Genomic DNA, 16,115 nt, shown 5'->3' with positions numbered 1-16,115 from the left:
TTTTTCTTATAGTTTGAAAAAAAAAAAAATGGGGCCCTAGCCGGTTTGGCTAAATGGATGGAACGTCTGCCAGCAAGTGAAGGGTTCCCGGGTCCGATTCCGGGGCACATGCCCAGGTTGCGGGCTCCATCCCCAGTGTGGGGCATGCAGGAGGCAGCCGATCAGTGATTTTCTCTCATCATCGATGTTTCTCTTTCCCTCCCTCTCCCTTCCTCTCTGAAATCGATAAAAATAGATTTAAAGACAAAAGGAAAAAAAATGGGGACTCTTGGTTCCCACCTGTATTAGTTTGGTATTGCTGTTACAATTACCATAGCTTCGTGGCTTCACACGGCAGGAATTTACTCATGGTTCTGTAGGGCAGAAGTCTGACAAGGCCCCACGGAATGGAAATCAAACTGTTGGCAGGGCTGCATTCCCTTGGAGACGCTAGAGGAACAGTTTGTCTTGCCTTTCCCAACTTGGCTGATGGCCCCTTGCTCCATCTGTCTTCAAAGCCAGCAACAGTGAGTGGGTTGAGTCCTCACATCCCATCAGACCTTCCTTTGCCTCCCTCCTCCACTCTTAAGGAAACTTGTGACGATAGAGAGCACAGCCAGATAATCCAGGACAATCTGTTTTAAAATCAGCTGTTAGTACCCTTAACTCCCTTTGCCATGTTAGGTAACATATTCACAAATTCCAGGGATTAGGACATGGACATCATTGGAGGGCCATCCTTCTGCCAATCAGGCGACCCCAAACACAAACCTGCTTCATCAGTTTTGTGAGCCAAACTGAATTTTTAAAACTTTTAGGCCTGTCCAGCCAGTTTGGCTCAGTGATTGAGAGTCCACCCCTGAGCCAGGATGTCACAGTTTGATTCCTGGTCAGGGCAAATGCCCAGGTTGCGGGATTCCCCAGTAGAGGGTGTGTGGGAGGTGGCCAATGATTCTCTCTCATCATTGATGTTTCTATCCCTCTCCAGTCTCTGAAGTGAATAAAAACATGTTAAAAAAAAACCCAAACACTTTTAGGGTGTAATGTCTGTGAACACCATACAGCAGTATGGAAATCCTCTCACCTGCCCCATGAGCTAGTGTAATACAGCCCCACATTTGTTTCACTCCACTCCCCTTCCAATAAAAACTTGACAGGAGAAATCCAAGACTTACTGACCTATAGACATAATTTAGATGCAATTATGTCACCCTCGCTGGTTTGGCTTAGTGGATAGAGCATCAGCCTGCAGACCAAAGGGTCCTGGGTTCGATTCCGGTCAAGGGCACATCCCACACCTTGGTTGCAGGCTCCTCCCCGGCCCAGGCCCTGTGCAGGAGGCAACCTATAAATGTGTTTCTCTCACATCGATGTTTCTGTCTTTCCTTCTCTCCTCCACTCCCTTAAAAAAAGTCAATGGAAAAATACCCTTGGGTGAGGATTAACAAAACAAGATGCAATCGTGTCTACCGCTGGCAGACTTTGAGGCCAGCCTCATCTCTCACCTGGAGTTTCCGTCCTCCCACAGCCCAGACTCCAGTCTCTTGCTGGATTCCTACTAACAGCCACAGGGTAGCCACAGGGTAGACACAGGCTCCCTTCGTGTCTCAGACTCCACAGCCTCAGGCCAGTGGCCTGCACAGCCAGCCAGCTCCTTCTGTTTCCCTGTTTACTGTAACATGAACTGGAAACTATGCAAAATATCCAAAGAATTTTGGATATATCCATTATGGCATTTCCCCTTACTGGGATAACATGGCCATCCAGAATTAGAATGTAGAATGTCAAAAATAATTACAAAAATATTCAATGACAATGCCCATAAATCTAAACTGCATATATTTTTACAAGTGAAAACAGGTACATATGTGGAATAATATAGGAAATAAAGAAAAACATTAAGAATTTAGTTCTGTAGGTCAGATAAATGATAAAACCATGAAATAAACACATCAAGAACGGGCAACTGATGGCATTGTTTCCTACAGAAGACGGCATAGGGACGTGTAGTGAGATCTGCTTAAACTTACGATCTGGGACGTAAGCCCTTCCTACAATCCCTTGCTGGTGTTTCTACTTGGTTGACCCATGTGAATGGCTGAGCAACCACTTGTCCACCCACATCCCAAGACGGAGGTCAGGACAAGCGCTAGCACCATGAGCCCACACGTTGCAGCCCACTCCAGGCAGCCGCAGGGGCAGTCCAGGCCAGGAGCCCTTCCTCCGTACCCGTGTGCCTCCACTCTGCCCATAACCTCTCACTTCACTCCAAACACGGCTAGTACAACACGTTTTATTTCACTGGAAAAACCTGTATAAAGAACCAAACCTGGCTCCATGAAAACATTCACCATAGCTTAAATAAAGGTCAAGGGGAGCGGGCGGGTACGAGTGCCCTGCTTGTGCGAGCTGCCACGACCTCACTCCGGTGAGGCCCTGTCTGGTGAAATCTCAAGTGTCCCAGAGGAGTCTCTGCTTGTTGGCCCTCTCTTAAGGCCTCGAGAGCAGTGGGGACATCTGCTTTCTGGCCCACAGACGGCTGAAGTCCTGAGAGCTGCCACAGCACTTATCAAAAACGTGTGGACAGAATGCAAGGGGCTGTGTTGGTGTTTTCAGCTAGTCATACAGGCAGTTAGCACTTCAACTAGGAAAGAAAATATATACTTTATCAAAAAATAGTTCTAATATATAGAAAAACATTTCAATCCTCTAGGGCCTCTGCCCCTTATTTACATTCACAAAGCCCCTGGGAGAGCCCAGGACTGACGGGAGCAGGGAGGCAGGGCCTCTTGGGCATTGCCATCGCTTACTGCGTGAGTAGATGAAGACAGAAGATACAAGAGAGACTTGTCATTTGCTCAGTTGGTGATAGGATGCAGGGGAATCACTGGAGGTGAGAGAAGTGAGACCTGGTCCTGGGTCAGATCTGACCGTGCACAAACCCCAAGACATCTTTGAAAGCTCGGACCAATGTCCTGTGTTCTTGAGAACCATCGTTAGCAAGTGGCTGATCGGGATGCTTTGCTGCCAGGGAACCAATGTGGTTTATATTCTTTTTTTCTTTTTTCTCCCTCACAAGCCAGGTGGATAAGGTATTGGGTGGGGAAAGTACCAAATAACGGAGGTGAGAGGGTCATTCGGAGAGGACATTACACCAGCTTCTTGGCCTCAAAGAAGCTCTTGAGATGCCGCATCTGCCAGATGCCAGTGAGGATGAGGATGACGGTCTGAGTGATGGACCACCACAGGACCCTCTGGTTGGTGCTCTCACTGGTCAGACGGAAGCGCTCTTCACGATACTGTGGGACAGTGGACCCAGGATTAAATGTGCAGGGAAAACTGGTGCTGGCTGGGTAAGCCACCCCCCGCCCACAGGACTACTCAACCATGGGACCCAACGCCTCCTATCTGCACGACTCCACTGGGAGTGCCCCACGGGAGTGACGTGCGGCCTCTTGGGAAGCATCCCCACGGCGACAAAGTCATGCTCCTTCCATTTCAAGCCAGATCCCAAGGTGAACAGACGATGCCTAGGTTTTTACTCTATTGTACAGAGCTTGAAAAGAGCCCTCTAGACCAGCGATTTTCAACCGTTGTGCAGAAACAATATATTTCTTTTAAAGCTAAGGGGAAGTTTTCTTTATTTGAGTGGGGAAGGGAGAAGGGCTAGGATCCTGATGCCCACACTGTTTACTCTTTTTTCTTTTAATATATTTTACTGATGTTTTTACAGAGAGGAAGGGAGAGGAAGAGTTAGAAGAAACATTGATGAGAGAGAAACATCGATCCGCTGCCTCCTGCACACCCCCCACTGGGGATGTGCCCGCAACCAAGGTACATGCCCTTGGCTAGAATCGAACCTGGGACCCTTGAGTCTGCAGGCTGACACTCTATCCACTGAGCCACACAGGTTAAGGCAGCAACAATTTTTAAAAGATGCAATACCTGACTATTTAGGCAGGGGCACTGACCTCTTTTCCCTTAGATTGTCAAATAAATAAATGACAACAGCCAACCCAACAACAGCCATCCAGTACGAATGAATCAAAATTATACCTAACCCTGGATGACATGGCCCAATGGTTAGAGCGCCAGCCTGGGAACCGAAGGGTCTCAGGTTCGATTCCCAGTCAAGGGCACAGCCCTGGTTGGGAGACAACCAATCAATGTGTCTCTCTCACATCCATGTTTTTCTCTCTTTCCCCCAGCTCCTCCCCACTCCCTTCCACTATCTCTAAAAATCAATGGGAAAAACATCCTCGGGTGAGGATTAACAAAAAACAAACAAAAAGTTACACCTACTTTTTTGTCAGATCAGCAAAAAATATGTATATTTTTTGGTGTGCCACAGAAATTTTAGTCATTAATTTATGTGTGCCATGAGATGAAAAATTGCTGCTCTAGACCAATACCCTCCATTCCATTCCTGGAACAGTTCACTGGGAAGGAGCCAAGCAGAAACTCCAATGGGTGTGGTGGGTATAAAGGTCAATTGCCAGGTCCCAGTACAGCGACATGCCCTTACCCTTTGGTAGTCCTGCTCCTTCTGGATCTGCTCCACCTGATCGAGCAGCTGGCGGGCTCGGAGCTGCAGCTCTGTCAGTTTGTCCTTGGCCGCAATCTCAGGGTAGTTGTTGGCATGCTCTCCAACCTGAATGTCTAGGTGCACGCGCTACAAGGACACAGGGTCAGAGCCCCAAAGCCACAGGTTAAGAAACATAAGTGGGGGAGCCTCAGACGGCCTGTTCCAGACGATGCAACCCACTCTTATCCCTGACTACGGGACAGAGGGGCAACATCTGTCTCCCCAGTTGTGACTATGCCACCAAGGGTCACAAATAATGATGGAGATCAATCTAAACTTTGGAACCAGGTGAGAGATTCCGAGCTGCAGCGAAAGAACTTTTTTCCTTTTTTGAAATGTTATTTTATTGATTTCAGAGAGGAAGGGAGATGGAGAGAGACTCACAAACATCACCGATGGGAGAGAATCATGGATCCGCTGCCTCCTGCCCGCCCCCCCCCCCCCCCCCAAGGATTCCAGCCTGCAATCCAGGCACGTGCCCTGACCGGGAATCCAACGGTGACCTCCTGGTTCACAGATCGCAGCTCAAGCACTGAGCCACACCGGCCGCTGGGCATGAAAGAACATCCTCTTACCAGTCTGCCGCCAGCGAAAAGCACCATCCTGGTGGAGTTGGAGTGCAGGCAGATCTGATGGTCCCCGGGGGTGTGGGAAGTGAAGGTGAAGCGTCCCTCCGAGCCATACTGCCGCGAGAGCACCACCTGCAACAAACACAGCGGTCAGCGGAAGCCCCTGCACTGACCTCTCCAGGGCGGTGGACGCTCTCCCAGCTCCGCACACCCCACAGGGCTCTGGAGAAGGGCGGCCTGACGCCGTTTGCAGGGCGCCCAGGCCACGCACGGCCTGCGGGTGGCCCTACCTTGCCTTCGGGGTCCTTCACCTCCACGTGCATACCCAGACCGGGGGTCGAGGGCAGGAAGACCTCCTTCTGCTTATCCCACATCTGGGTGCGGTAGTTCCCTGCGGAGCGACAAAGATGTCACAATGCGCCTCGACTGCCCGGGCTCCCACACTCCGAAGGGGACCGCGGCCGCGCCTGAGGGACACGCAGGGCCCTACCCACCCCCACCCCGCCTGACCGATGACCATGGTCTCGTCGGGGATTTCCTCGATGAAGCAGCGCTTCTCGGTCTCGCCGATGTGGAAGTAGAGCCCCCGGACGCCCACCGCGCACAGCAAGAGCAGCAGCAACGCGGGCCACCCCATCGCGAGTCGCCGTGGGGACTCGACACCTGTCACCGAGCGCCCTCCGTGCAATGCGCATGCGCACGCCTGCGCCCTGCTTCCAGGCGACGCAGCTCAGCCCGACGCAGAGCGCGCACGCTGACGCGGGTCCTGCGTCTTTCAGACTCAAGAGCGCGGGCAGGCGGAGGGTGCGCATGCGCGGGACGCTCGGGGCGGGGGTGGTCCTATCGCCCCTCAGTGACGTAGCCCAGTACCAACACCTGCCAACTCGCACTTTCTGTCCAGCGCACGGGCGCGCGCCTGCGCACCACAGCAGTAGACGCAACGCGACGGCGCGGGAAGTACGCATGCGCTGACACGCCTCTCTCGCCCCCTCCCCCCCCTCCCTCCGTCGGCCTGCGCGGTGGCCGTGGGCACGTTGTAAGGTCAGGGCTGGGACTGACCCGGGTCGGAGGGCGGGGAAGGAGGCAAGGCGGTCCTGGATGGGCGTGGGAGGGTCGGGTCGGCCTGTGAGACCTCCTCAGGGCCTGGGCAAATGAGAACCCTCTAGGCCCCTAGAGTTGGGGATTTTTTTGAGGAATGATTTGATCTTAGTTTTTTAAAATTAGCCTGTCCTGGCAAAAGTTAATTGTAAAACGTAAGGATCACCAATGGTGCAATATACTTTTGTAAGTAATGTTTAATCTGAATCGGGTGTTTTGTCTTGCAATTTACAGGAAACGAAGACGTTTGGAGGACATCAGGAGGAAATGATAAAGCCAATCCAGGATACAGGACACTGGGTTCAACCTTTAAAAAACTAAAATGAAGAACGAAGGGTGGGGTGGGGGGAGGGGGACGGGACACCTGTGGTGAGGCAGAGTCTGCTCCCTCCTCGGATCCACGTGCTCTTCCCAGTGAGGGCTGAGACCTTTTCCCTCCACCGGAGCCTGGACTGGCTATACATGGCGGAAGCCGGAGCCTGGACTGGCTATACATGGCGGAAGCCGGAGCCTGGACTGGCTATACATGGCGGAAGCCGGAGCCTGGACTGGCTATACATGGCGGAAGCCGGGCCTCAGGCTTCCGTTTTCACGCCAGAAACCCAGCTGACTCCCCACCCTACTGAGCGGCCCGTCTTCGGAGGAGCTGCCCCAGGCAATACATGGCCCAGGATCGGCTAACCCCCAACACAAACTAACAAACAAACAAACAGCAACTGCTCTACGCAGTTCTGCAACTGGGGAAAAATGAGGTCGCTCTATAAACTGACAGGGAAAGATTTCCAGGATGTAATGCTCAGCTTGAAAAGCAAGGAGCTTGCCGAAACCGGTGTGGCTCAGTGGATTAGAGCGTCGGCCTGCGGACTGAAGGGTCCCGGGTTCGATTCCGGTCAAGGGCATGTACCTTGGTTGGGGGCACATCCCCAGTGGGAGGTGTGCAGGAGGCAGCTGATGGATGTGTTTCTAGCTCTCTATCCCTCTCTGTAAAATATCAATAAAATATATTAAAAAAAAAAAAAAAGCAAGGAGCAGCCCTGGCCAGCTTGGCTCAGTGGTAGAGCATCGGCCTGCAGACTGAGGGATCCCGGGTTCGATTCCGGCCAAGGGCACAGGCCTGGGCTGCGGGCTTGATCCCCGGTGGGGGGCGTGCGGGAGGCAGCCGATCAATGATTCTGTCATCATTGATGTTTGTCTCTCTCTCTCTCCTTCTCCCTTCCTCTCTGACATCAATAAAGAAATATATTAAAAAAATAAAATAAAAAGCAAGGTGCAGCCCGAACAGGTTTGGCTCTCAGTGGTAGAGCATGTGCCCTTAGACTGAAGGGTCCCAGGTTCGATTCTGATTATAGGTTGGATCCCCAGCCTTAGTTGGGGCACGTGTTGGAGGCAACCAATAGATGTGTCTCTCTCACATCCATCTCTCTCTCTCTAAAAAAAAAAAAAAGAAAAGAAAAGAAAAATGGAAAAATATCCTTGGGTGAGGCTTTAAAAAAGAAAAGAAAAGCAAGGTGCAGAGAGAGTACATTATCTCTGGTGTTTGTATTTGATGAAAAAACACTGGACGACTAAGACTCTGATATAAGAGGTTATTTACAAGTACCGTGAACACTCGGTCAATGTACACCAGTGTGACTGTACGGGTTAAAATAGAAACACTTCTGCTCTAGTTGGTAAAGGGCCACTCGGCAAGCCCTGAGTTCCCTCCACCTTTGCTCTCACTGCTGATGCCGGTTGCCTCATGACCCTACAAATAGTTACTTCTGGCAGGAAAGGAGTCTGGCAGGCCAGCAGATAATGAGGTAAAAGGTAGCAGAGGTGCAAGAGAGATTTTGCAAACTAGAACTTTTCATAACATTTTTTCCCCATTCAACAGGTTGCCTTTAAAAAAAAAAAAGTTATTTATTTCAGAGAGAGGAAGGAGAGGGAATTCGAAACTTGAATGATGATAATCATTGATCCGAATGCCTCCTGAAAAGCACCCTACTGGAGATGGAGCCTGCAACCCAGGCATGTGCCCTGACTGGGAATTGAACCATGACCTCCTAGTTCGTGGGTCAACGCACAGACTGAGCTACACCAGCCAGACACACACACACACACACACACACACACACATATTTGAGAGAGAGAGAGGATGGGAGAAAGAGAGAAACATCCATTGGTTGCTTCTCTCATGTGCCTGACTAGGGATAGAACCTCTAACACAGGCATGTGCCCTGACTGGGCATTGAACTGCCACCTTTTGGTGTATGGGATGACGCTCCAACCCACTGAACCATACCAGCCAGGGCCTTTTTAATATCTTTTTTTAAAAATATATATTTTATTGATATTTTACAGAGAGGAAGGGAGAGGAATAGAGAGCTAGAAACATCGATGAGAGAGAAACATCGATCAGCTGCCTCCTGCACACCTCCCACTGGGGATGTGCCTGCAACCAAGGTACATGCCCTTGACCGGAATCAAACCCGGGACCCTCCAGTCCGCAGGCCGACGCTCTATCCACTGAGCCAAACCGGTTTCGGCAATATCTTTTTTTATTTTCAAACCATGTGTATATGTTACCTATTTAAAATAAAATTTTGAAATTAGTGTTACCACCATTCTCTATCACTCTACCATTTTATGGATTTGAAACCAACAATTGCTGTCATGTTGGTTTACCCTAAATGGCAGCTCCATCACATATAAATACTGCCTGTCTCTTGTATTCACCTCTCTATCCCAGCACCTAGAACCCATCTGGTAGAACTATCTGTTCAATAATGAAGAATGTATACTTTGAAGAAAAAGCACGTTGAGCCAAAGCCATGGAATGCAATGAAGGCAGTGTTCGGAGGAGAATTCAGTCATAAGTGTCTACATTAAAAAAAGAAGCTATCAAATCAGTAACCTAACTATATTTTGAAGAACTAAAAAAGGAAAAAAAAAAAAAAAGCAAACTAAACCCAAACGAAGAAGAAAGGAACAAATAAAAAATAGAGATAAATAGCCTGGCCAGTTGTGGTTCAGTCATCGTGTAAACCAAAAGGCAGTGGGTTCAAATCCTATCAGGGCACATACCCAGGTTGCAGGTTCGGGGTGAGGGCCGAAGGCAACTGATGGATGTTTCTCTCTCAAATCGATGTTCCCTCTCTCACAAACAAACATGTCCTCAGGTGAGGATTTTAAAAAATTATAAAAATTAGAGATAAAAAGTCGATGAAAGCAAAAGTTGGTTCTCTGAAAAGATGAACAAAATTGACAGACCTTTAGCTAGACTGCTAGACTGACAAAAAAAGACTTAAGTCACTAAAATCAGAAATGAAAGTAGAGACATTACTACTGACCTTAAGGAAATGAAAGGGATAAGAGAATACGGTGAACAACTGCACACCAACAAGTAAGATAATTTAGATGAAACAGACAAATTCCTACAAACACCAATTATTACCTAAAGTAACATAATTAAGAAACAACTGGTATGGAACGGGTGGCTTCCCTGGTGAATTATTTTTTGTTGTTGTTCTTTTTGTTTTTTCCCCTGGTGAATTCTATTAAACATTTTTTTAAAAATTATTTTTATTGATTTTAGAGAGGAAGGGAGATGGATAGAGATAGAAACATCAATGATGAGAGAGAATCATTGATCAGCTGCCTCCTGCACGCCCCCAGCTGGGGATCGAGCCTGCAACCCAGGCATGTGCCCTTGGCCGGAATTGAACCTGGGACCCTTCAGTCCACAGGCCGACGCTCTATCCACTGAGACAAACTGGCTCGGGCTCTATTAAACATTTAAAGAAGAATTAACACCAATCCTACTTAAGCTCTACCAACAAACTGGAGGGAACACTTCCTAACCCATTCTATAAAGCCAGCAATACACTAATACTAAAGCCAAAAACATCATAAGAAAATTAGACCAATATCCCTTACGAATATAGATGCAAAACTCAATAACAATAACAAAAAAATAATAAACCTCAACAAAATACAAGTAATCCAAATCCAACAGCATCTTTAGATGATTATACCTCATGGCCAAGTGGGATTTGCCCTGTGAATGCAAGGATAATTCAACATGAGGAATATCAATCGATGCAATATACCACAATGATAGAACAAAAGGGAGAAAAAACATCATTACTCAATTGATGGAGAAAAGGCATTTAACCCTTTCATCTCAAAACTACTCAGAAAACTAGGAATAGAAAGGAACTTCCTCAGCACAATAAAGGATAGCTACGAAAATCCCACAGCAAACGTAATGATGAGAGACTGAAAGCTCTTCTGTAAGATCAGGAACAAGACAAGGGTGCTCACTCTCACCACTTCTATTCAACATATTACTAGAAGTTCTAGCCAGAGCAATTAAGCAAGAGAAAGAAACAAAGGACATCCAAACTGTGAAAGAAGAAAAACTGTATTTACAGATGACATGATCCTGTATATGAAAAATCCCTACGAATCCAAAAGAAAACTACTAGAGCTAATAAATGAATCTGGTTAAGTTTCAGGACACAAGGTCAATGCACAATAATCAATTCACCAGTAATGAATAATCAAAAAAGGAAGTTAAGAGAGCAACTCCATTTACAAATGCATCCAAAAATATAAAATACACTAGTGGCCCAGTGCACAAAATTCGTGCACATTAAAAGGGGATTAATTAAAGAAAATAATTTAATATATTGCTATTTGCCCTTTCTCTGTAATAGAAGTGTCAGAGATGAAAGAAAATTAGTAAAATGTATATGAAAACCTTCCTCCTGTCAAGAGTCTGGGGCACACCACGGGACCCAGAGTCAAGTCCCCACCCACATGCGCCTCAAAATCGTGTGAGACCCTGACCTGGGCACCCCCCCCCCACTGGGCTAGATCAGGGGTGGGCAAACTTTTTGACTCGAGGGCCACAATGGGTTCTTAAACTGGACCGGAGGGCCGGAACAAAAGCATGGATTGAGTGTTTGTGTGAACTAATATAAATTCAAAGTAAAGGAGCGGAGGGGAGAGCAAGAGAACCCTCCGCTCTTTCGGCTCCGTGGGCCGGATAGAACAGCCGAACGGGCCGGATCCGGCCCGCGGGCCGTAGTTTGCCCAGGGCTGGGCTAGATCCAGACCTGGCCAGTCCCACCTTTGTCAAGCCCCGCTGGGCAGGGGGATAGCCTCAGTTCCCCTGGCCCGGCGCCAGGACGGGGGGCGTGGCCTGAGGTCCCCCAGCCCAGACCCGGGCAGGGGGCATGCCTTGAGGTCCCCTGTCAAGCACCACCAGGTGGGGGACACAGCCTGAGATTCCCTGTCAAGCCCCGCTGGGTGGTGGGCATGGCCTGAGGTCCCGTCAAGCCCTGCCAGGCGGGGGGGGGGGGGGGGGGGGAGGTGCAGCCTCAGGTCCCCCAGCCCAGCACCAGGAGCGGGGATTAGCCTGAGGTCCCCCGTCAAGCCCCACTGGCAGGGGGGCACGGCCTGAGTTCCCCCAACACAGCACTGGGGGTGCACCTTGAGGTCCCCTGTCAAGGACCGCTGGGTGGGGGGCATGGCCTGAGGTCCCCTGTCAAGTCCCGCCAGGCAGCGGGGCGCAGCCTCAGGTCCCCTGGCCCAGTGCTGGGCAGGGGGCAGGGCCTGAGGTCCCCTGTCAAGCCCTATGGGGTCGGGGGAGGGGGTAGCCTCAGGTCCCTGCTGATTGCTCGTTAAGGCTCCTTATGGGAACTTGGCTTCAGCTGTGGGTGCAGCCATCTTTCTGGCGGTGATGGAGTGATGGTCAATTAGCATCACTCTTTATTAGATAGGACAGGAATAATATAACCAAGGTAAAAGACTTGTATACCAAAAACTACAACACGTTGCTGAAAGAAATTAAAGAAGACACAAATAAGTGGAAAAAACATCCCATGCTCATGGTCTGGAAGACTTAATATTGTTAAAATGTAAATACTACCCAAAGCAATCTACAGATTCAACACAATCCCTATCAAAATTTCCACAGCCTTTTTTGCAGAAGTGGAAAAGCCAAACATTACATTTATATGAATTTGTGAGGGGACCTACATAGCCAAAATAATCTTGATAAAATTGGAGAATTCACTTCTGGATTTCAAAACTTACTACAGAGCTACAGTAATCAATCAGTATGGCACTGGCATAAAGATAGCGTACAGACCAATGGAACAGAATTGAGAGTCCAGAAATAAACCAAATATATATGGTCCATTGATTTTTCAAAAAAGGTACCATGTCCATTCAGTGGGAAAAGAATGATCTCTTCAACAGTTGTTGCTGGGACAGCTGGAATTCCACATGCAAAAAGATTAAGTTGAATCCCTACCACACATCATATTAAAAAATAAAATCAAAATGGATAAACAACCTAAATAAAAATGCTAAAACCATAAAACTCTTAGAAGAAATATAGGGGTAAATCTTCATGATTTCAGATTTGGCAATGGATTTTTAGATATGAGCAACAATAACAAACATGGATAGAATGGACTTCACCAAATTTAAAACTTTTGTTCATCAAAGAACTGTACAAAGAAAGTGAAAATGGGAGAAAATATTTATAAATCATATATCTGGTAAGGATTTAACAGGCATAATATATAAAGAACTCCGACAAAACAAGACAAACAACCCAATTCAAAAAAGACTTGAATAGACTTTCCTCCAACGAAAATATAAAAATGGCTGAGAAACAAATGAAAAGATTCTTGACATCATATAGTGATAAGGAAATGCAAATCAAGACCAAAATGAGATCACCTCACATCTAGTAGGAGGCTATAATACATTTTTTTATTTTTTAATATATTTTATTGATTTTTTACAGAGAGGAAGGAAGAGGGATAGAGAGTTAGAAACATCGATGAGAGAGAAACATCGATCAGCTGCCTCCTGCACACCTCCTATTGGGGATGTGCCCACAACCAAGTTACGTGCCCTTGACCGGAATCGAACCTGGGACCCTTCAGTCCGCAGGCCGACGCTCTATCCACTGAGCCAAACCGGTTTTGGCTATAATACATTTTTAAAAGAAATTAAGAAGTATTGATGACGATATGGAGAAATTGGAACCTTCCTGCATTGCTGGTGGGAATGCAACATGGTGTCACCACTGAGGGAAACAGTTTAACATTTCCTCAAAAAGCTAGACATAGAATTACCATATCACCCACCACGTCTATTCCTAGGTGTTATAAAGGGAATAATAAACAAGTACTCAAGATACTAGTAAGCCAGTGGTCACTGTAGCATTATTCACAATAGCCAAATGGTGGAATCAACTTAAATGTCCATCAAATGATGTATAAACAAGGTGCAGCACGTTCAAACAATAGAATATATTCAGCTATTCAGCTATACAAATTTCTGACACATGCTACAACGTGGATGAACCTTGAAACATGCTAAGGAAAATAAGTGACACATAAAAGCGCAAATACTGTATGAATTCACTTATATGAGGTACCCAGAGTTGTCAATTTATAGGGATAGAAAATATAGGAAGGGAAAGGGGAGGGGAATGGGAAGTTACTGCTTAATGGTTGCAGAGTTTCTGTTTGGAGTGGTGAAGGAATTTTGGAAACAGTGGTGATGGTTGTACAACACTGTGAATGTAATTAATGCCACTGAATTGTACACTTTATTTTTTTTTAATTTATTGATTTCAGAGAGGAAGAGAGAGAGGGACGGATAGAAACATCAATGATGAGAGAATCATGGATAGGCTGCCTCCTGCACGCCCCCCCACTGGGGATGGAGCCCACCACCTGGGCATGTGCCCTTGGCTGGAATCGAACCTCGGACCCTTTAGTCTTCGGGCCAACGCTCTATCCATGAGCCAAACCAGCTAGGGCTGCATTGTACACACTAAGTGACAAATATTTTCATACACATACTTTACCACAATTTTTTGAGGGGAAAAAAAAAAACCAACATACTTGGTTCCTTCCCTTTCTCCTAGTCTCCAGATCCTGACCCCGCCCATCAGCCCAACTTTTCTTACCAGCATGTAACACAGTCCTCCCCATTTAAAACACCTCTTCCTTGCCCTGGCCAGTGTGGCTCAGGGGATAGAGCGTTGGCCTGCGGACTGAAGAGTCCCCGGTTCGATTCCAGTCAAGGGCACATGCCTGGGTTGCGGGCTTGACCCCCCAGTGGGGCCGTGCAGGAGGCAGCCGATCCATGATTCTCTCTCACCATTGATGTTTCTATCTCTCTCTCCCTCTCTGAAATCAATAAAAATGTATTTAAAAAAAAACATATATAGCCAAAACCGGTTTGGCTCAGTGGATAGAGCGTCGGCCTGCGGACTGAAAGGTCCCAGGTTCGATTCCGGTCAAGGGCATGTACCTTGGTTGCGAGCACATCCCCAGTGGGAGGTGTGCAGGAGGCAGCTGATGGATGTTTCTCTCTCATCGATGTTTCTAGCTCTCTATCCCTCTCCCTTCCTCTCTGTGAAATATCAATAAAATATATTTTTTAAAAAAAACAGAAAAACATATATATATATATATATATATATATATATATATATATATATATATATATATATAAAACACCTCTTCCTTTTCCTTTTAGATATTGCTCTACGTCCCTATCACATCACGAGTGAGTGGCGGAGTCCCCAGTCTGAATTCTGGCCCAGATTCCGTTATCTGTGTCGTCTGTGCTACCACCGCGGTCAGGTCTCCACGGTCACCCCCAGGACCCTCCGCTGTACTGCAGGGCACGGTCCAGGTCTTGAAGTTGCTGCGAATACACACACGGAACAATTCGGGGCGGCGCGTGGCACCGAGTTTCCCTAATGTCAATCATTTGCATGCCGCCTTTTTGATACTAACATATAATTAATAAAGTCTTTACATGGAGCCATTTATTACGAGGCAAACTGCCATAACTGTAAAGAGGAAAACCGGTATCACCTGCCCCCCAAAAAAACATCAAAGATACTCCCGCCCACCCAGACCCCCGAGCCTACGGCCCGCTCGCTCGTGGTCAAAGAGGGAAAAAGGGAGGACGAGGGCCGCTGGGAGCGAGGCCTTCTCCTTGCCGCCAGGGACTAAAGTTTCCTCGCGGTGTGACCGACTGCCGCTCACCGTACTTGAGTCCTAATGCGACTTATGTTCCCATGTTCGCCTCTGGAAAGAGGGCTGCATCTTACGATCAGAGAGGGGTCCTGACAACACCGTTTTTACTTTCTCAGCAATCAGTAAAATGACGTCGCAGAGCCGATGCCCACTTGCATCGGGTGAAATGCCACGATGCACCGCCCGAAGGCCCGGGCGTCCCCCACAGCAATCCCGAGGGCCACTTGGGGAACCCTCGCGTCCCCGACGGCTCCACGTACACCGGTGCGCGCCGGGCCTCCTGCTTCCCTCTCCCCCGCCGTCCGAGCGCCTCGGGTTCCCCCTCACAGGCCTCCGACAGCCCGCGCAGGAGGCTGGTCCCGCGAAGACCCCGTTCCAGACCTGGCGCGCGGATCGGCCGGGCGCACCCAAGGTCACCGCCCGGTCCCCTTCCTCCCTTCTCCCTGCCCCCCCAAATCTTCGCGCTCGCCCAGCCCTGGACGCACGCGGAAGGAGGCGGCGCGACTCTGTGACGTCACCGCCCCGCCCCGCGACGGAGACTACTCCCGGGCGGGGTTGCGTGCTGACGCCTCACGCCTGGGCGGGGTCGAGAGTTTGGTTCCCCGGAGCGGGGTGTCGGCGCCTCATTCGGGTGGAGCTGAGCTGGAGGTAGGTAAGTGCGCGCTGCCGCCGGGCCCGACCCGGGGTGGAGGCTCTGCGTCCGTCGGGCAGAGCGCGGGAGTCGCGGTGAAAGCCGAGGCCACCACGCCCTTGTTGTCGCCGGCGCCGCGGTGACAGGGAGTGAAGCTAGATGGAACAAGGCTGACGGGGGAGGGTGGGCGG

At 48.7% G+C, this 16,115-nt stretch overlaps 2 protein-coding genes across 18 annotated transcripts in view; one reads left to right on the top strand and one right to left on the bottom strand.

The window, feature by feature from the left end:
- Positions 1-2,256: 2,256 nt before the first annotated feature.
- TMED4 (transmembrane p24 trafficking protein 4) lies at positions 2,257-16,065 on the bottom strand. Of its 11 annotated transcripts, none has more exons than XR_013960498.1 (7): positions 15,303-15,758; positions 14,766-14,955; positions 5,424-5,524; positions 5,140-5,265; positions 4,505-4,651; positions 2,790-3,278; positions 2,257-2,623 (listed from the first exon to the last, which is right to left on the bottom strand). XR_013960498.1 is itself a non-coding variant. In XM_080666404.1 (7 exons), exons 3-6 carry the CDS (start codon positions 5,505-5,507, stop codon positions 3,129-3,131), a joined length of 507 nt encoding a protein of 168 aa, XP_080522530.1. In that variant the 5' UTR covers positions 5,508-5,524; positions 14,766-14,955; positions 15,554-15,746; the 3' UTR covers positions 2,257-2,623; positions 3,092-3,128. The 11 variants fall into 11 exon arrangements, 8 of the variants coding, with proteins under 8 accessions (XP_080522530.1, XP_080522529.1, XP_080522534.1 ...); XR_013960500.1 differs by lacking the exons at positions 14,766-14,955; positions 15,303-15,758 and adding an exon at positions 5,644-5,854 and having other exon boundaries at positions 2,790-3,003; positions 3,092-3,278; XM_080666404.1 differs by having other exon boundaries at positions 3,092-3,278; positions 15,554-15,746.
- Positions 15,848-16,115, top strand: part of OGDH (oxoglutarate dehydrogenase) — a 41,374-nt gene continuing 41,106 nt past the window's right edge. For 4 of the 7 annotated variants that reach the window (XM_080666397.1, XM_080666401.1, XM_080666391.1 and 1 more), the window contains exon 1: positions 15,872-15,941. The gene's annotated coding sequence lies outside the window, so the exon portion shown is untranslated. Of the gene's footprint in view, positions 15,946-16,115 lie in introns of all 7 variants that reach the window. The other 3 variants (XM_080666398.1, XM_080666392.1, XM_080666394.1) reach the window with 1 other exon arrangement.

The sequence above is a fragment of the Plecotus auritus genome (assembly GCF_963455305.1).
Source record: "Plecotus auritus genome assembly, chromosome: 4".
In the NCBI taxonomy this organism is placed as follows: domain Eukaryota; kingdom Metazoa; phylum Chordata; class Mammalia; order Chiroptera; family Vespertilionidae; genus Plecotus; species Plecotus auritus.
This window is presented reverse-complemented; position numbering and strand designations above follow the sequence as displayed.